Raw genomic sequence first — 20975 nt, 5'->3', positions numbered from 1 at the left:
AGTGGTTTACTTTAATCTGTAATTTGAGGCAAGTCAAAGAAACAGATAGGGACTGAAATCAAATGAAGAGAACTTTTGTCAGTCATAGAAATAAGTTCAGATTCAAAAGTTCATTAGTACCAATTAAAATAAAAAGGAATTTGGCCACAGAGAGGGATTATTTGGAGACCATGATCCACAGCACTAATGCTGTGAAACTTTAACTTCTGATGTTATCAGTTATCAAATATATGGCCTACTGGAAAGTATATATACTCTACATTATAGTTTGATCGGTCATTTACAGAACTGTGTAACTCATTCAGGAATGTACACTGTAAAACACAAAGATATTTAATGATATTGTAGTAGCTGTTAAGTTACCTTTGCATACATGTTGAACTAAAACATATTTTTGTAAATATCTTTAAGAACTGAAACAATCAATGAACTATATTGTTTTAAGTTCTCTAAGACAAATCTGTTGAGTAATACGTAAACACTTGAGTAGTCATTAAATGAGTCCATGTTGAATTTGATTAAACTGGAAGATTCCTGGATCCAGAAAATTAAAACCATACACAATAATTTAGTGTTCTGTCTGGTTGGTATAAAACAGGTTGTTATAACAAATATAATGAGAATTTAGATAATATTTGTAAAATTATTCATTGATGGAAGGGTTTCAGTGGCAATTTTCATGTCCATTTTTGGTCCTTAGATTTGAATACAGCAGGGGGATTCTGATAATGTTAGATTTAAAGGCCTTTCCAAACCATATACTTGATCAAGTTTGGAAATTAGGGGTAAGGTCCCATTGAGGCATATTATTTACATTCTAAGTTTTTATTGCAGACAAAAATATAGTGGCCTATTTCCTAAGGAAAACAAAAAGTTCTTTTCACTTCTTCCCTATAAAGATGAAATTTTGTGTTCTACAAGCTTTCTTTTGTACCTGATTGAGACAGGTTTCCTCCTTCCCACCGCGAAGCCTCCCATCCCCTCACTCAGCCTCTCCACATGCCTCTGTGATCACCTGCAACTCTTCAGATACCTGCTCACACCAAATGGGAATTTCTATTAGTCCAAGAATTTCCTCTCACCTTTCTGCAAGCATCCTTATGAAATATACCCCCTGTAGTTGGCAGGGTTTTTTTTTTTGTTTATTTGTTTGTTTTTTGTTATTTTGACACGGAGTTTCACTCTTATTGCCCAGGCTGGAGTACAGTGGCGCAATCTTGGCTCACTGCAACCTCTGCCTCCCGGATTCAAGAGATTCTCCTGCCTCAGCCTCCCAAGTAGCTGGGATTACAGGTGCGCACCACCACGCCTGGCTAATTTTTTGTATTTTTAGTAGAGACGGGGTTTCACCATGTTGGTCAGGCTAGTCTTGAACTCCTGACCTCAAGTGATCCACCCACCTTGGCCTCCCAAAGTGCTGGGATTACAGGCGTGAGCCCCCATGCCCTACCTAGTTTGCAGTTTTTTGTTTTTTGGTTTTGTTTTTGAGATGTCACCCAGGCTGGAGTGCAGTGGTGCAATCTTGGCTCACTGCAAGCTCCGCCTCCTGGGTTCATGCCATTATCTTGCCTCAGCCTCCCGAGTAGCTGGGACTACAGGTGCCTCCTATCATGCCCGACTAATTTTTTTGTATTTTTAGTAGAGATGGGGTTTCAGCGTGTTAGCCAGGTGAAACTGTGTTAGCCAGATCTCGATCTCCTGACCTCATGATCTGCCTGCCTCGGCCTCCCAAAGTGCTAGGATTACAGGCGTGAGCAACCGTGCCCGGCCTGCAGTTTTTAAGTCTGTATACTTGAATGTTCCTAAAGAGAAACTTCTTTTCTCTTTAGATCTGAATGGCATAGACTTAACTCCTGTGCAAGATACCCCTGTGGCTTCAAGAAAAGAAGATACATATGTTCATTTTAATGTGGACATTGAGCTCCAGAAGCATGTTGAAAAATTAACCAAAGGTTTGTAATCCTAAATAATCATTGGCTTCTTATGGACAGAATTCTCATCTTATTTGTGTTTGTACATGTGAGGGACCTAGCATAGTTAGTATCTGGCAGAAGTAAATGTAACATAGTGTTTATTGATTTGAATAAATATACGTATTTTTAAAATTTAGAAATTAGGAATTGTGTTATCTACTTGTCTGATAACACTGTTATATAGTAAAACAATCTTTGATAATACAATTTTATTGTCTTTACCAACAAAACAAAGTTTTTCACACACTGAAGGGCTGGGAGAAGCAGGAGCACCCTAAGGCTCCCTGATGATTAAGTTTAATGATTAAGTTTTAATCTTGAAATTAAGAACCAGGGTTTTCTTCCAGGATTTCTAGTTTGGTAGAACGATAACTTGCCGTTAATTGTTAGGAAATAGGAAAGGACAAAAGCAAATTTTTGAAACAGTGAGGTTACATTTCCAAGTACAGTTCTTAGTATTAAATACCCATGCTTTTTGCCCAGTGAAAATTTCGGTGTTCTCCAAAAAGGTGACTTCAGAATCCCTTTATCACCTGAGGGTTCAATTGCAGTTTCTGAAATGTTCAAGCTCTATAGGATATTCAAGTGCCTTTTGAAGTGATTGCCTCGGCATCTGAAATATTCGATATTTCACTTCTCAAGTCTGATGCTGCAGCCTCCTCTGTTCTTCTACTAAAAGACCTTTCAGTGCTTCTGTTAGAACAGTGGTTCTCAGAGTATGATTCCTGGAACAGCAGCAGCACCTGGAACCTTGTTAGGTGGCACCCCCAGACATCCTGAATCCGAAACCATGGGGACGGGCCTAGCAGTCTGTTTTAGGAAGCCCTCTAGGTGATTCTGACATACACCAAAGCTCCAGAGTCGCTGTGTTAGAAGACTATGTATGTAGGAGGTGCTTAATAAATAGTGTTGAAGAAATTTCAGTTACAAAGTATGTCTTCTGAACAAAACTGTTGATTTGTTTCATTTCTTTAACTCTGTTGCCTTAAGAAATGTTTGTGATGTGGAGGGGAGAAGGTGGAGTGTTTCATGGGTTAACTTTTCTATTTTATTACACTGTGTTCTTTCTTAATGACTCGACTCACCAGATAATAAAAGTAGAACTAGATTAAAAATTTGACTCTATTCGTTTTCGCCAGCTTCAAACTTACTGTTTACCGTTACTGTAGTTTTAACTGATATTAGTGTTAATGACCATACTTTCATGTTTACAAACATTTTAACTTAATCTTCCCAGGATATTCTTGTTTTATGTTTTGTTCTTTCTTATAAAAAGCATGATGAGGGATGCAGGAAATATATTATTTACAGGTGATACAGATTAATAATTTAACTTCCTCAGAATGATGGTAACATATTTGAACTTTGGCATTGTTTTGAAATGTGACTTTATCATTCACATTTATTCAAACCTCAAGACACAATCATGAGGAGGAGATGGGTTTCCTAGCTGAAAAGACTCTGGTATCTTAAAAATCTTTGAGGTTTTCTAATGACAAAATGCCTCTGAGTATTGTGGGAGGGAGAAGAGAAGCCACCGTTTGTGGAAATGGCAAGGTCACACACCTAGGGAAGAGATGTTACCAGTAACCTAACTATTGTAATCCTTTCGAGCATGTTGGGAGTAGATGGCTGAATATGCCCATCTCTCTCTCACCCACATCCCATTGTCTCCTGAACAACTGGTTTTTCTTTCCTCGCTTGCCATGTGATGTGGTCCATTTGGACCCAAGTGCCAATGCTGTACACACATTTCTGAACACTGCTGAACTTCTAGTGACTTGTGAGTTTTGTCATCAGTGACAGTATTAAATGTATGTTATCTTTGAAAGCCAAGCTCCTGGACTGCTCTGGTTAAGGCAGTATTTAGAAGTAACCAGTGAAGAGTGAGACACTGACTTCCTTCCTTCACTTTCCATGCCTTCTTTAGAAATTCATTTTTCTTGGCCACATTGATGAGGCAACTTATTTCTCCATTTTTAGCTTTTTCCTGCAGGATTGGGGGAAGAGTTTATCTGTTGGACTTTGGGGACATAGGACTGTCTAAATTGCTTATTTTTTTCTTTTTTTGAAACAGTCTTGCTTTGTCACACAGGCTGGGGCACAGTGGCATGATCATGGCTCACTGCAGCCTCAGTCTCCCTGGGCTCAGGCAGTCCTCCCTCCTCAGCCTCCTGAGTAGCTGGGACTACAGGCACCTGCCACCAAGCCCGGCTATTTAAAAAATTTTTTTGTAGAGGTGGGGTCTTACCATGTTGCCCAGGCTGGTCTCAAACTCCTGGGCTCAAGTGATCTGCCCACCTCTGCCTCCCAAAATGCTGGGATTACAGGCATGAGCCACCGCACCTGGCCAGAACTGTCTAAATTTCTCATTATCACTTGCTCATTGGAGGAGAGTGGCAGAATAGATAGATTTGCTCTTTGAACCTTTTGTCTTCTACAGCACTGCCTTGACACAAACATGCAGTTCCAGGAAAAACATCACAACAGTGCTTTGAATACTGCAAAAGGTATTAGGGAAAGAGATAACATTTTACAGCTCAGCCAGCATGTGATTTATGTTGTTTGAATTCCAAAATACCCCCAGGATTGAATTTTTGAGTTTTTGTTTCGGGGTTAGGGAAATAATTCAAGTTTAAATTTTTTTAGGAACTCTTTTAAATGCATTTTCTACCTAATGAGTTTCTATGTGTATTGAAGTATCTTCTTTGTTCTTCTGTGGCATTTCGTATTTTATAGCAGCTTATGATTCTACCTGTGTACATAACTGTTATACATTCTTGAAGCAGTCTAGCTCAAGAAGTTTTGCTATAGTTTGTAGAATTGGATGATAAGGAGAAATGTCACTCTTCTCAGATACAGACGAGTTTGGGGTGACAACCATAGTAAGTTACTGTCAAATCATTGAGACTGGCACAAGTTGTTTTGTCGAATTATGCCCGCTGTAGCTGTTCATATGCTTCTGGTGATCAAAGAAAATGAATTGACACACAAGAAATGTGCTATCTGTGGTTTATGCGGCTTGTTTTAATTCCTTAGGTGCAGCTATCTTCTTTGAATTCAAACACTACAAGCCTAAAAAAAGGTTTACCAGCACCAAGTGTTTTGCTTTCATGGAGATGGATGAAATTAAACCTGGGCCAATTGTAATAGAACTGTAAGTGGTGTGCATATAGAGTTAGTACTAATTTGATGGTGACTAGTATGTATTTCTTCTAAATCCCCCATATCCAGTATTTAACCTTGGAAGAGTTCAGTTATCAAAGTGTTTTAAACAATCATCCTTCTGTTGTGATTACAGATACAAGAAACCCACTGACTTTAAAAGAAAGAAATTACAATTATTGACCAAGAAACCACTTTATCTTCATCTACATCAAACTTTGCACAAGGAATGATCCTGACATCATGAACCTGGAACTTCTGTGAATTTTACCACTCAGTAGAAACCATCATAGCTCTGTGTAGCGTATTCACCCTTCAACAGGCAGGAAGCAAGCCGCACCCAGACCAGTAGGCCAGAGGGAGTCCAATGCAAAGCTGTACCACAGAATTCAAAGTCCAGCACATCACTGACATATAGGACTCCTTTGGATACAGGTTTATTGTAGATTTTGAAACATGTTTTTACTTTTCTATTAATTGTGCAATTAATAGTCTATTTTCTAATTTACCACTACTCCTACCCTGCTTCCTGGAACAATACTGTTGTGGGTAGGATGTGCTCATCTTCAGACTTAATACAGCAATAAGAATGTGCTAGAGTTTACACATCTGTTCACTTTTGCTCCAGTATGCTCTTTTGACTTAACTTCAAGCTTTGGGTTGATGTGGGTAGGGTAGTGTCAAACTGCTTTAAGAGGAATTGGACCAGTTCTGCGGCCTAAGAAGGTCTGTCTGGATGTTTATAGGCAGCTCCTCTGAAGTGGCCTAAATTCACCCTGATCTGATAGTTTTCCTGCTTAGAAAGTGTGCCTTGGCCAGATCAGTATCCCATATGGGAGTGTTCCCTAGGTTGTAGCTGTGATTGTTTCCAGATGACCAGATTGTTTTTCTGAAAATGAGCATATTTTTAGTCATGTTGATTAGCTGTTCTTCTACATCACATTGTTACTCTTTCTGATGATGATTCTAGGGTTAACATTGGAACCATCTCAAAGTAATTACAAATTTTTAGATGGGTTTACAATGTCTTCTAAACATGTAATCTAAAAATAATTGAGTCAGATGCTAACGAGATACTGCAGGCATAACTGCTGTTTTTCTGACAACTGATTGTGAAACCTTAAAACCCGCATACCTCTTCTTATAGTGAGGAGTATGCAAAATCTGGAAAGATATTCTATTTTTTTTATATAGGTAGATAGGATTGCCATTTATTTCCTATTTAGATATACTGACATTCATCCATATGAAAATATGCAGGTCATTAGCTTACTATAATTTGACTATTTACTTTTGACTTAATGGGGCATAAATAAAACTTTCATAGTACACATGAGGTGGATATTTGATACACAGAACATTTGTGGTGGGCTTTCTGTGGGTTAGATGTAAAGCCCACATATTTTAATATTCACTATTTTAAATGAGCAATGCATGAGGGGAATGCAGTGTCAGTACCTGGCCTATTTTTAAACTAGTGTAATCACCCTAGTCATACCATTCAGTATGTTTGCTTTTTAAAATAAGTAACCACAATTAAGTTGTTTTAGCCCTTGCACTTCAAGAGATCTAGTCTTTACTTTCAGTTGTCTGTTAGGTCCATTCTGTTTACTAGACGGATGTTAATAAAAACTATGTGAGCCTGAACGAATTCTCGGCCAAATTTAGTCTTGTCTCTCATCTTGATTGGATTAATTCCAAATTCTAAAATGAGTCAGTCCACAATAGCTCTAGGGGATGAAGAATTTGCCTTACTTTATTGTTCACTCAGTTCCTAAGACTGTGAGTTGTCAAATCCCTAGACTGTAAGCTCTTCAAGGAGCAAGAAGCGCATTTTCTCCGTGTCATGTAATTTTTCTAAGGTGCTTGGCAGCACTCTGTACCCTGTGGAGTACTCAGTACCTTTTGTTTGATGTTGCTGACAAGAACTAAAAAATAATCCCTTAAAAAAACGATTAAAATGTAGCAAAACCGATGTATTATTTTTTCTCTTTTCTCATAAACCGTAAGATATGTATATCAAAGTGATAATTTATATGAAGCATCTGCTATCCTTCACATAAGTATGGTTTATATGAACTACAAATACCTTTCATCAACATTAAAGAAGCTTAAATTGAACACTGTGTCATTAGCTTAATTCGGACTTGAATATAATGAGAAAATGAGTGATTGTCTTGCAGTTGACACAGAATATACTACATCCCACAAATTACTTACTTTCCAATGAAAAAAATCAGCCATTGACGATGTCACTACAACCATAGCAGAAATGCCTTCAGGCTGAATATTGCTGCTTCATAAATAAGACAATTTTAGCAACTAAATCCAGACACAATTAGTTGGAGATGACTTCCGAAATAGATGAAACTTTAGAGATGGAAAAGTGATTTGACTGAGGGATGATACTCCCTATGCCATCTGCGTTTTGGCGCCCTGCTTTGGGGTTTGCTGCAGAAATGGTGCAATCAGATGGATGTGAGAGGAAGCAGTTATGGACTGGCTCACAACTTCTCAGAGAAGCTACACTGGAATCTCCACAGCTTGCCAGTTTCTCAATTATGTCAGATACAGAATAATCACCAAAAAAGGCTTTAGAGGGGAAAAATACTCTTAATTTTGAATTTTAAAAATAGATTTAATTTACCTATTCTACTTACCTTCCTAGATGGCATAATCTACACTTAAATGACATTTAAAATTAGAAATTATATTAATTTCAGCATTGTTTTGTGTCCTAAAGAGACTGACAGGTAAATTCAAAAATTGTATTTGTGACTTAATCTTATTTTACATCTGGCTAAAAGTGGCCTATGCTCCTCTGTGGAGTTTTCCTCTTAATTTCTTCTATTCTTGATATTAAATGGGAGGACATATAGATTGAATTCTCTTTTCCTGAAGAATTTATATATCCTTATGAACTTTGACAGAGTTGCCTTCTTTCAAAGTCCTTATCTTTCTAAACTATCTTCAGTTGTTTAGTATAAAGAGAAAATTGTTCCACATTGAAGCTTTTATTCCTTTTTACAAGATATTCTTAATCAATTAAATATCACAACAGTGACAAGACATACACTAGGTTTCAAAAATATTACATCATAGGACTTCAATGAATGGAAGAATGTAACCTAGCAGCAAACAAAAGTATCAGCCTTTTATGATTTTAGTTTTAGTCTAGATCTTAAACTCCTTAAAAGGAGTGCTATTATTACTGTAATTAAAATGTCTGAAGTTAGTTCTTAGAAATGCTGTAGAGTATTTAAAGAAACATTGTTTTAAAGGCACAGTGTAGTAATGGATAAAACTTTAAGTATGCTACAATTCCAGATGGTTAGTTACTGATTTTTAAATAAAAGCACCAATGTTTAAATATTAATTTTGGAATAACACCTGTCGCCCCCCCCTTCCTCCCTAAAAAAAAACTGATTTCAACCCTTGATTGCTGACCTAGGGCATGTTGTAAGCCTCATAGTCCTAAATCATTCTTTCTCATGGCATTATACTCTTCCAATCTTTTTATTATATTCCTCAAAAATCAGTGGCAAGGAATGGGAAAGACGAGACTGTACATTTAAAAATTTTTAAAGATTTCTGTACTTTTATGGCCATGACACATCATTTTCATTTTTCTGTTGTGTACCTTTTTTCTACAGGAATGGTAAAAGCAATAGAACATCAGGTCAAACAACTCTTGCTACTAATGTAAACTCACTCTCAGAAAACCATTCTAAACAGACAATGAGGATCGTAAAGAAAGCATGTGAATGCTATACAAGTGGGAAATAAACTTCTTTGAAATGAAAAGACATCACTTGTAGAGTTCACAGGTGAGGGGGTAGCAGCCGGAAGTGTGCCACCAGCCACCATCTTCAGTTCTGGGGGCCGGAGTGTACATGTTCCCCAAATCGCACAAACCTCATTAACAGTCCAATGAATCAACAGACACTTGGGAAATATTAATAACAAATTTTTATGAGCTGTTACTACAAAGAACTTCAGCAAGAGGGGAGATGAAGTTTAGTGATCTTTTAGTAAACATTTTTAGCGTAACAGTCTTTGTGACCAGATAGTTTAAAAAAAAAAAAACGCTTATAAACACCATTGCTCCGTATTCAGCTGGTGTACACTAAAAATAGGATAATGGAAATACATGTTCTTAAAGCATTTCCACAGGAAATGTTCATATTTTTCATGACATTCTAAATCATTTAGCAATTACATATGCTACATTAGCTAAAACACAGGTATTCTTTATTGCACATTTCAAAGTTGTAAGGACGCTCTAGCTTAAAAGGTGTCTTATTTAGGGAAGAAATGACATTTCTGAATTGTTTGGCTCAAAAATGCACACTGCCGAGGCAGCGCAGTTCTAACAACAGACCTTTTAAAATAAACTTTTGTATTTTGAAGCCAATGAAATCTTTTACTGTAATGAATAATGCACAGTACACTTTCTCTCCAACAAAATGTCAGAGGTCATAGTTATGGGCTCTGTTTTAAAGCCTGTGAACAGTCCTGGCTAGTGCTCTGAGAGGCAGGAGGAGGATCATCTCTAGAGCCTGATGGCGGTAAGTCTCTTGCAGCAGGTGGTGGTGGGTAATCCTGGGGACCATGGGTTGGGGGTGGTAATCGGGCACCAGGAATAAAGTACTCTCTTGGGCCAAGTGGACCTAAAGGTCTAAATGGTGTGTGTCCAGGTAAAAATTCCCGAGGGTGGAGAGGCAGGTCCCGTTTTCCTGGTGGAACGCCTGGTGCAAATTCTCTTAAGCCTAGTGGTGGACGCATACCAGGGCCTGGAAAACAAAAATTATTTCTAGTAAATTCCTAGGAACATATCTAAGATAATGCCAGGTATGTTAATACGGTCTGTCATCCTTTCTTTTTTTTTGGAGGCAGAGTCTTGCCTGTCACCTGGACTGGAGTGTAGTGGAGTGACCATGGCTCACTGCAGCCTCAATCTCCTGGACACAATCGATCCTCCCACCTCAGACTCCCGAGTAGCTGGGACTACAGATGGATGCCACCACTCCCAGCTAATTTTTGTATTTTTTGTAGAGATGGCGGTTTCACCATGTTGCCCACGCTGGTCTCAAACTCCTAGACTCAAGGGATCCACCTGCCTCAGCCTCATCTAATGAATGGTGGGATTCATAAAGTGCTGGGATTACAAGCGTGAGCCACTGTGCCTGGCCTATCATCTTTATCTTAAAAAGAGAGAGATTTGCACTCCACCATACCAAGAAGACAGACTAAATATGGCTTCATTGCAATAAAAATTTTGATAAATTCCATTAACTACTGTGTATCAGTTACAAATTTATGCAGTACACTTTGGGAGGCCGAGGCGGGCATATCACGAGGTCAGGAGATCGAGACCATCCTGGCTAACACAGTGAAACCCCGTCTCTACTAAAAATACAAAAAATTAGCCGGGTGTGGTGGCGGGCGCCTGTAGTCACAGCTACTTGGGAGGCTGAGGCAGGAGAATGGCGTGAACCCAGGAGGCGGAGCTTGCAGTGAGGAGAGATCGTGCCACCACACTCCAGCGTGGGCAACAAGTGAGACTCCATCTCAAAAAAAAAAAAAAATTATGCAGTAGCTCAAGATGGAGCTAATAATGCCATAAAAATTAAGGTGCTTGCCCTGCTGGAAAAGGCCTTCCAGCTGCATCTAATTAAATTCAGCAGCATTCATTAGATAGCTGTTAAATTCTACCTTCTCTTTCATATCTCCTTCCTTTGTATTCCCAAGGTGAGGACTGAGGGTTTGTATCTTTCCCTAATATCCTGTGACCTACTGCTTATGCTTCCATTATGGGTGATTAGAAGCTTTATGTTGTAGAGTGTGTATATTTGTGACCTACAAGACATCTTAATTAGGGGATATATTTTATCTACCTTGCTATCCATTGCAGAGCCTAGTACACAGCCACAAATGTTCAATAAACATGTACTTAATATTTCTGGCTTTTTATGAATAGCCCCTTTCCTTGTTCTATTAGAGACAATTATTGCCCATCTAATCACAGGAGATTATGCAGCACCCTTTGTGTCCTAAGGAACTTGGGGAAAAGTTAACAATGTACTCAATCAGCTTCATCACTGCATTGCAAAGCCCTGCAATTGCAGTTGTATTAGCAAGGGATAGAGGGAGATGAATGTGTTTACAAGTCAATCACTACTGTTCAGATCATCTTACCAAAGGGTGGAGGAAGTGGCCGAGGCCCGAAAGGTCCGCAGAGCTGAGGTGGTGGTCCATATCGAATGGGTGGTGGTATAGGGCCTCCCATAGGGGTGCTCATGAGAGGGACTCCTGAGAAAGGAGGGGGCCCTTTTGGAGCCATATTAACCTGCAGAGTAGAAGCAATTGAAGTTTTGAAATACTCTGGTATGACAGACAAAAGCACCAACACCAGTAAAAACTAAAACCCAATGAAGCAGATATCAGGCATTTGTCCGAAGAGCAGAATTAGTGCAAAAAACTCTACCCCTCTCATTTGTTACCACTGATAGCTTAGAAAGGTTAAAAGTACGCCACAGGAGTGAACACTTGCTATAATCGTATTATTGCTTACATCTGCAAATGGAAGGGAACGCACAGGTTATAAATGGAGGTCATTCCTGACTAATATAGAAGTTATGCCATTCATACGTCTATTTCTAAGGCAGTCACTCCCTCTGCACATCCCTCCCATCAGAGTAATTTCCATATTAAGGATGCAGAGAATGAATGGGAATGAAAAATCCATTCTCTACCATGTAATAGTGATTGAACAGAGTACCTTCTGTAGGCCTTACATATATTAACTCGAATTATCACATCTCTAAATCTCTAATAGGACCATCTTGTTCTAAATATGCAGGAACACAGGCACAGAGAGTATTAGATTTGCTGACGGTCACACAGCATGTAAGAGGCTGGCTGGAATTCAATGCCAGGTTTGACTCCAAGGCCACGTTCTTTCCACCTCTGCTTCTCCTGTCTCACAAAGCAGCCTCTACACTCTTTGAAGTCTCCTACTTCAAAGAGGTCTTGGGTCTTATCCAAGCTGCCCTTGGATAAAAACATTTCTCAAGAGATGTGTATTCCTGGAGTCCTCTGCTGGAATTTGGAAGTATTTTCCAAGAGAAACAATGTTATGTACACAAATTACACAGGCACAGCTCTATCTACCTTCATTCACTAGTAATACTGTCTACTATGAGATACTGATTAATAATTTCCTATGGGAAAGTGGGTTGGAAACTCTCAATCATTAAACTTATTTTAATTTCAATGTAGAGAATCACGGTGAGGTATGATCAGAGGACTTACCAGCCATAACAGCTACACAAGTTACAAGAGAATATACTTATGTGAACACTGTTTAAGGACACTGCTGGGAACTGGCTCAATGGGTAATTATAGACTTTCACTATTCAGTATTTCACTTCCAGCAAACATTCTTCTGTTATCGATCTGTAATTTCAGACCATTCAAAATAGGGTTTGCCTAATATACAATTGGAGGTATTCTTAAATACCACACTTCCAAATGAAGACATAGTAATGAATTACACAATTTACAATGAATTTACTTTGCCTAATAGCATTAAACACTGAAACACACAAGAGTGGGGACTTTTCACTTTTGTTTAAGTTAATTACAGTTACAGCAGATGCTCTACACAGGTTAAATGTCTAACTAAACAGGAGAGAGGAGAAAAGGCCAATGAATCCATCAGATTTCAGCAACACTCCCAAGTCAAGGATAAAAGTAAGATCAATATTGCCATGCAACTTATAGCCCAGTTCAGTCCACACTTCTAAGTACTTACTGCTACTGGATGCTCAGCCAAAGATGTAATGCTGGGAACTGAGGGGACTTCAGGCTCTTGCAGAACAGTTTGCTTTTTTAAAAAATAAATGAGATAGTACAGGTAGAACACACAAATAGGAGATGAGGCAAAGACAGAGTTGTAGGAAAAGCTAAATGTCCTGAAATAACTAATTATTCAAAATGGGTGCATTTACCTTGCCTTCATCGATTACCCTGTTAGGGGAAGAGCCTCTTGAGCTGCTGTTCATCATGGCAGCTGTACCAGATCCTGGATCTGTTAAAGACCAGAGAACTGATTTAGACTTATTCTGACTTGTGTACTCTGTGAGGAGGATTAAAAAAAAAAAAAAAAAAAAATTCCTCTGCCCACTTCCTGCATGGTTTTAGACTCTTTGAACACTCTTGCTCCCTTACCAGAAGGAGAGGGTTTCCCAGATGCCTCAGCTGACCATCGAGGATGAGGTAGAGGCCCGTCCACTGATCCTTGAGAAAGAAATAACAGAGCCCTTATATGTATTTTTTGGAAGAAATAATCAATTGTGGACAGGTCAGGGTTCAAGTCTATCTGGAAAGTAATATTAAAAATGGGTCTCCCAATCCTTATGAAGGGAAATCACTTACAATTTATGCACGGACTTAAAGAATTAAAATAAAAACTGCCTTGCACTGAAAGAACAATAAATCCTGCACATTAATGGCTCTGGTTCTACACTTCAAGCTACAGACTTCCATGTATTGTATTCTACATGGTGATTTTTGTTCAGTGTATATGTAATCTGACTTCTGTATCTTACCGAGTATTATAGACATATTTAGGATTCAAAATAGACTTAACAGCGTTTCATACTACAGTAATGAGAAGTGGAAACATGTATGCCGCATAAACTATAAAGTTATTAAGGCTACTTTATAATACAGTTGACTCTTGAACAATGCAGGGGTTAAGTGTGCTGATCCCCTGCGCAGTCAAAAATCCACGTGTAACTTTTGACTCCCCAAAACCTGCCTACTATTGACCAGAAGCCTTACCAATAACATAAACAGTTAATATATATTCTGTATATATATTGTATACTGTATTCTTACTTTAATAAAGCAAGCTAAAGAAAATGTTATTGAAATCATAAGAGGAAATGTATTTATAGCACTGTATTGTATTTGTACTGTACACGTACATGGTCTGTTTACAAGATGAATCGTCTGACTGAAATGACTGATAACTGCTACTGCACACCCCAATCTATGGTATATATCAAAGCAATTCAACTTTCTCTAGTAGTGTCATGACTCTGCTTCTGGAGAATACTTCCAGCATCACTAGTGGCATTTTATATGGGTCCCATGGTATTATTCAAGGTTTATGGTATTGCACTAAACATGAAAAATACACAAGAACCATGAGAGATTATGTTTACTGTGATACACAATTTACTGGAAAGATGAACTGCCCACATGCAGATTAACATCACATGGTGTTTTAAGTGGATACTCACAACACTTGAGCTCACTGTAGTAGCAACAGGAGGTGGTTATGAAATTATTACAGTAGTACAGTATGTACTACAGCTAATCTTACGCATTTATGATTTAAAACTGCATCTTTACATGTGTTTATTTTTTCCCAGTTGTGAATGGTATCAGGTACATCTGTGCTTGTGCAAGTTATGATAAATTTTAACTTTTAAAAATAGATCTTTGTATATTTTACAATAGTATATGATAAAATAGACTAGTATTTATATATATTTTATGCATTCACGACATACATAAATTTTTCTTAAATTTTTTAATATTTCTAGGCTATGTGGTTCATCTGCAAGTTCTTTCAAATTATTGCAAAGCTCCAAAAAATTTCCCAAGATATTTTTTGAAAAAAATCTGCATAGAAGTGAACCTGCACAGATCAAACTTGTGTTGTTCAAGTGTCAGCTGTATTTGGGAGAGGAATCCCACAGAACTTTAATTGAAAGATAAAAGCTTATACTTCAGAGTAAAAAACTAAGAAAGAAAACAATAAAGGAAAGTAATAAATGCCTTCTGTTCTAAAGCAAAATCTTTCAGTTGAATACTTGCAGTTGAATCCACCAAGACAAAGTAAGAAATTTTCTTTTCTATACTGGACAGACCCGAATTCTAAAGTGTTTGCATTAGAATTCTCAAATAAAAGGGAAAAAACCACCCAAGAGTATTGCAAGGAAACACGTGAATACTCACCAAATTCACTTCTAGGCATATCTCTTCGACTGAGCGTAGCAGAGAGAGGTCTCACGGGTGGCTCCACTGTCAATGGAGGGGAGCATTCACCACCACTCACAGGGGATGGGCCAAAAGAGCCATTCTGGCTCAGAGGACCTAAAGATGGCAGCGTCGTGTTAACATTTTAAGACAGACTTTTTTTCTTTACTCAGTTCTTGGGATTATTCCTAGGGTACCATACCATTACACACAGAAACAAAAAGTCACGTATATATATTTTACATCAAAAAACAGATTGCTGCCCTTTACAAGGTGCTCCCTTACCTCTCCGTGGAGGGTTTTGTGTATTTGGTCTTCCTGGCATTGGTTTTACAATCACAGGTTCTTCTTGCAGCATTGCCATCTTTTGTGTTAATTCTAATAATCTTGAATATAGAGAAAGAATATTTAAGAAAGACTTAAATGTGAAACAGAAACCAATTCCTTAAGACATCACACACTGAAAATACAGGCATCAAAATCACATACTTGTGTCTCAAGTTGGCAGCTTCCCTTTTCTCTTCAGCTATAGCTCTTTCTGCAGCACGAGCTTTGAGCTATTGAAGAAAAATATCCAAATTCAGCTGTGGGAGACTATGCACAAAATAAGGTAAAGAAAAAACAAATCTTACCCAGTTTTCATGAGCTTTCTTCTCATGGGTAGCAATCTGAAAAAGATAATATATCACAAAATATGCTTACAGATTCATTATAATAGCCTGTAGTACTTATCAAAGAATTCCGGGCACTATATAGTAGAGCACTAGAATTATTACCTGGTTTTTAAATGACCGCTCTGTCTTCTGTAATTCATCCTCCATTTCTTCAATTCTCCGCCTAAGAATTACACTTGGTTTTATCATTTAAAGCACAACCAAATAAAAACCCAAACCATCTGACTATGTTAACCTTTACCCTAACAACTGTACCCTAATACAGCTTATCCAGAAATATAAAGCATATTTTACATGGTTGGTTATAACAAAAGTACAATATGATGAAAACTAATGATACATAATTTCCTTTAACAGCTGGAGATTCTGAGTTGATAAATTAAAATTTCTTTAACTGTTCCTAAATATGTTCTCAAATAATCCTATTATTAATATCTTCCACTATAAACCTTTTTTCATCCTTTAATTATATTATAAAAAAATTTCCAAAAGTTAGGACTACTGGGTCTATCAAATGGCAAAATCACTTTAATGGCTTTTGACACAAACAACAAACTGCCCCCACGCCCCCCCCGACCCCCAGAACTGTTTGCATGAATCAAGTTCTCTTACAGTTTTGCCAACACTGGCTATTTGTTAATATTTTTCCATTTGTTAACTTAAAATATAGTTTTTCTTTTTTGTGAACTGATGTATTCATGTCCTCTAACCATTTATTTGTGCTTTGGTGCTAATAAAAAAAGCCAACACTAGTTTCATTAGCCACTGATACCCTCTTTAGAAGGTGAACTTACTTGTAAGTTTTTACTTCCTCTGCAGCCGAAACTGCCTTTTCATCTGCAGCTGACAGCCTGTGCTCTCTTTCTTGTCGTTCATACTCTTCTTGACTCAGTTTCCTAAGATAAAACTGGTTGTCAGTGGAAGTGTTTCTCTTTTCCTCCTGGCATTCTGTCTGAATACTCTAATAAAATCTCACTTCCTATCCTATTCTTAAAAATGCATAGATTATACAAAGTCATAGGAAGGAACCCAAACTGTTCTTCAGGATAAAAATCCAACTATGGCCTGTTGATACATCACCTGCATTTTCTAATGTCTCATAATTCTCTCCTCATTAGTAAATAATACAAATGTAAAAAAGCACTATGTGTCCCATGGGAAAGACTGTTGTGTTGAAATGATGAATGCGCACTTTTCTTCAATGTAGAAAACCAGGACTGATCAACCTAACACAGTTAAGCTTATTAGGATAATGCAGGAGATAATTACTTCTCTTATTTCTAGCCATGGAAAGACCACTAATTAATTTTCTTATGGGCTGTTTCTCAATCCAAGAATGGTACCACGATAAAGACAGCCAATGAAAGAGCTTTTTAGAACATGTCCTTAACTGTACAATTAACCCCAGAACATTTTCACACTACAGACATGGAGCTCTCCTACCTATTTCAATGGAATCATGATTAAGCAGAGAGACAAATCTGAGTATCAGCAATGTCTGTTGAACAGAAAAGGAATCCAAACTGTACCGTAATCAGGGTGCTATGTACTGGAAACTGGTTTTAACCTGACAACCTTCAAGCTCAAGAGGTCAGCCAACTATAACACAGATTGTAAAGGCAGCAACGTTTAATGGTTTAAAAGTGCTACCTGTAGCTACCCTTATATTTCTTTACTTATAGTTCTGATGCAAAAGGTACCTGAACATTTTCTATAAATTGGAAACAAAAATAGAGGAGCTATAGTAAAATAGTAAAAAAGGTTATTAACACTAAAGAGAAAGAAGTTTATGTACTCTTTTACAACTGCTCATTCAATACTTCAGCAAATATTTCATGAGTGACTATAATATACTAGTTACCTTGTAAGAGGCTAAGATAAAGGCATGGGTATGGTAAGTACCACCTCTGCACTAAAGGGGTTCACAGTTGAATGTGTAAAAGGTGCATATAAGAACAGAACAATCCCTCTCTGACTCTGGCTTAGGAAGGGGTGTGGAAAAAACAAGTCTTGAAGAAAGATTCAAGAGAATTTTGTTTCCAATAATGGATGAGTTAGTCTGCAAACACTGAAAATAAGAACATATGGACAAAAATATAAAGAATGTGCTCAAAGGCATCAGAAAGCTAATAAGGCAGTGAAGAAAATCCAGTAGGAAAAAACACAGAATTATAAGTAAGCCTGGCATCTTAAGCCATTTTCCCCCAGGTTCATCCGTGCATTGAAGACAATGCAGACATATAAGAAGGTTGAAAAGAACTTTCAACATATCCCTGGGTTCAGAGAAACAAGAAGTGGAGTTCAGGACTGCCAATGAGAAGGACCCCTAGTAAAAGCCCTAGGCTTTGGGTTGAGACCAGAAAAGAGCTGCACACTTGGAGTACTGAACAGGCAATAAATACAATGTCCTTTAAAGGGATTAAGCCGTTTTTGAATGATTTTAATTGCTAACTGGAATAAAGTAATGACCACCCACTAGAGGTAATCTCATATATTTTCTGTAGGACGCTAACATCATCTTAGACCTCAAATTTCCCTGACAGTTCACCGCTCCATCAAAACCAACCAGGCATTCCACAAGACAAGACAATGTGATCAGAATCTAAAAGACCAGAGAAACACACTCATAAGGGATCCACATAATAGGATTACCACATAGATTTTAAAACAATTGTGCCTTACATATTGAAGGAAGTACAAGTCAAGATTACACATTTCAGCAGAGGATTAGAAACTATAAAAGTGAAAAACAGTGAAACCAAAAAGAACTCAATGATTTTAGCAGATTAGACAACTGAGGTGAGATTTTAGCACACTGGAAGATAGGTCAGAAGAAAACAACCAGAATGAAGCAAATTCAGAACGTAGGAGGCACTGGGTGAGGGGTAGGAGTGGGAGATCCTAGTATGTTTAATTGGATTATCAGGACAAGTGAGAATGAGATAGAATTGATATGTGAAAAAAGAGTCCCCAAATTCAAGAGATGTTTATAACCTCAAGCGGTATAAATGCAAAAGAAAAAGCAGGGGCGTAGCGGTGGAGGGGTGATGACAAAATCCTACATGTAGGCACCTCCCAGGAAAACTGCTGAAAAACCAAAAAGAAAAATGACTAAAGGCAGCTAGGGCAGGCATAATACATTTGAAAAAAGAGAAAAGAGAAAATAAGAATGATAATAGATTCCTCAAAGAAATTTTAAAACCAGAAGATAATTGGTTATCTTTAAAGCGCTAAAATTAAACAACTATCAAAATTCCATAACCAGCAGAAAGACCCTTTTAAAACAGAGTCAAAATAAAGACATTTCCACACAAAAGTAAACTCACTGAACCTGCATATTAAAGTATATTCTTCAAGTAGAATGAACGTGATCCCAAATGGAAGACTGAAGATGTAGGAAAATGAAGGATGACAGGAACTATAAATAGGTGTGTAAATTGAGTATCAGCAGGTTAGCGCCGTAAAAGACAAACATTTTGTGGAGTTTGAGCTACACAGACCATTAAAATACATGACCACAATAACATCTAAGTCAGGAGGAAGTTAAAGCCCAGAAACAGGTAACTCCTCTATTAAGAAAGAGGTAACTATACTATGTCAGACTTTTTAAAAGTCCAGGATACATGCTGTGGCCTTTAACAAGAGGACAAGTAGAACAACTTGTAACCACCAAGTTTAAATAGAGAAGAGCAGAATCATTTAAAATACTCTAACAATTCAAAAAAATGAAAAAAGGAACATAGAACAGGCCATCAAATAGAGAGCAGATACCAATATGTAGATTTCAACTCAAACATATATTTACAAATTACATTTAAGAAGCAAATGAGTACTCAGTCTCTATGGCTACCTATTTATTTATGCTACAACTCACTCCAAAAAGACTTTTAGGAGCATAAACATTTGAGTAGGTAGGAGACTGCCAGGGAGAAACAATAAAGGACATTTTTACTACAGAGAAAACAACATACATGAAGACAAAGAGGTTTAGAGTGGCATGGAGGAACGGTTCTGAGTCTGCAGTTCAAGAAGCATCAGAAGAAACTACAGGAAATGCACCTGGAGAGGCAGCTCAGGACTAGCTGAGGGGAAAGTGGCCTCTACCTGTTAAGGAGTCTGGAATTCACCCTGAAGGGAATGGAGCATCCTTGACAGATTTTAAGCACATAATGACATGGACAGACTTGTATTTTAAAAAGTTAACTCTAGCAACTATATAGACAATCGGAACTGGGAAGAAGCTGTATAAGAAAGACTGGAGATGGGGGGCCGAGCGCGGTGGCTCACGCCTGTAACCCTAGCACTTTGGGAGGCTAAAGCGGGCAGATCACGAGGTCAGGAGATCGAGATCATCCTGGCTAACATGGGTGAAACCCCATGTCTACTAAAAATACAAAAAAAATTAGCTGGGCGTGGTGACAGGCGCCTGTAGTCCCAGCTACTTGGAAGGCTGAGGCAAGAGAATGGCATGAATCTGGGAGACGGAGCTTGCAGTGAGCCGAGACTGTGCCACTGCACTCCAGCCTGGGTGACAGAGTGAGACTCCGTCAGAAAGAAAACAAGGAAAGGACAGGACAGGACAGGACAGGACAGGACAGGACAGGAAAGGAAAGGAAAGGAAAGACTGGAGATACGTGATTAGCTAGGGACTGGCATAAAAGATGACAAGGGCCTGAACTAACACAGTGACTTTAGTGGTAGACAGCAGAGTACAAACCACACAAGGAGACTGAATGAATGTCGGGGAAGTTGAGTAAAATACTGCCACATCAATGGGTTAATTGTATAATGAAGAAAAACAGTTGCCATTTAAGTAATTCACATTACTATTGGAGGCAGAGAAGTGCTTGTTTTTAAAAAGTAATGAAACGGGGAATGTCTCTCTGAAGCAGAACAGGCATTTAGAGCTGGCCTGAACAAAACCTGGAAAATCTAAACTGGCTGCTTGGTGAGCAAAGAATTAGAAAAAACATTAATGGCATAGTTTCAATATTTAATGGCATACAGCAGTAGCAGTCTAAGCATTTTAAAAAGTTAAATTTGCTTAGCAAGAGAGGCCTTCTCACACACTGCCATATACACCAAAGAATAAAATATAAGAGCAAACACA

At 38.0% G+C, this 20975-nt stretch overlaps 2 protein-coding genes across 8 annotated transcripts in view; one reads left to right on the top strand and one right to left on the bottom strand.

Moving 5' to 3' along the window:
* The window catches only part of AIDA (axin interactor, dorsalization associated), a 42683-nt gene extending 35570 nt beyond the window's left edge, over nucleotides 1-7113 (top strand). For both annotated transcript variants that reach the window (XM_065542338.1, XM_015440188.3), the window contains 3 exons: nucleotides 1830-1952; nucleotides 5013-5130; nucleotides 5275-7113. In XM_065542338.1, coding sequence (XP_065398410.1) covers nucleotides 1830-1952; nucleotides 5013-5130; nucleotides 5275-5371 — 338 coding nt within the window. In that variant the 3' untranslated portion in view covers nucleotides 5372-7113. The remainder of the gene's footprint in view (nucleotides 1-1829; nucleotides 1953-5012; nucleotides 5131-5274) is intronic.
* A 1603-nt stretch (nucleotides 7114-8716) lies between these two features.
* The window catches only part of MIA3 (MIA SH3 domain ER export factor 3), a 53333-nt gene continuing 41074 nt past the window's right edge, over nucleotides 8717-20975 (bottom strand). For 2 of the 6 annotated variants that reach the window (XM_074036934.1, XM_005540911.5), the window contains exons 19-29: nucleotides 16660-16761; nucleotides 15968-16028; nucleotides 15824-15859; nucleotides 15681-15748; nucleotides 15477-15577; nucleotides 15171-15308; nucleotides 13371-13439; nucleotides 13151-13230; nucleotides 12955-13026; nucleotides 11337-11487; nucleotides 8717-9931 (exon numbers count right to left, since the gene is read on the bottom strand). In XM_074036934.1, the coding sequence (XP_073893035.1) occupies nucleotides 9621-9931; nucleotides 11337-11487; nucleotides 12955-13026; nucleotides 13151-13230; nucleotides 13371-13439; nucleotides 15171-15308; nucleotides 15477-15577; nucleotides 15681-15748; nucleotides 15824-15859; nucleotides 15968-16028; nucleotides 16660-16761 (1189 nt within the window). In that variant the 3' untranslated portion in view covers nucleotides 8717-9620. The remainder of the gene's footprint in view (nucleotides 9932-11336; nucleotides 11488-12954; nucleotides 13027-13150; nucleotides 13231-13370; nucleotides 13440-15170; nucleotides 15309-15476; nucleotides 15578-15680; nucleotides 15749-15823; nucleotides 15860-15967; nucleotides 16029-16659; nucleotides 16762-20975) is intronic. The other 4 variants (XM_074036938.1, XM_005540912.5, XM_045397559.3 and 1 more) reach the window with 3 other exon arrangements.

Source organism: Macaca fascicularis, chromosome 1 (assembly GCF_037993035.2).
Source record: "Macaca fascicularis isolate 582-1 chromosome 1, T2T-MFA8v1.1".
NCBI lineage: Eukaryota > Metazoa > Chordata > Mammalia > Primates > Cercopithecidae > Macaca > Macaca fascicularis.
Note: the sequence above shows the minus strand (reverse complement) of the source record. Positions and strands in the feature narration are given on the sequence as shown.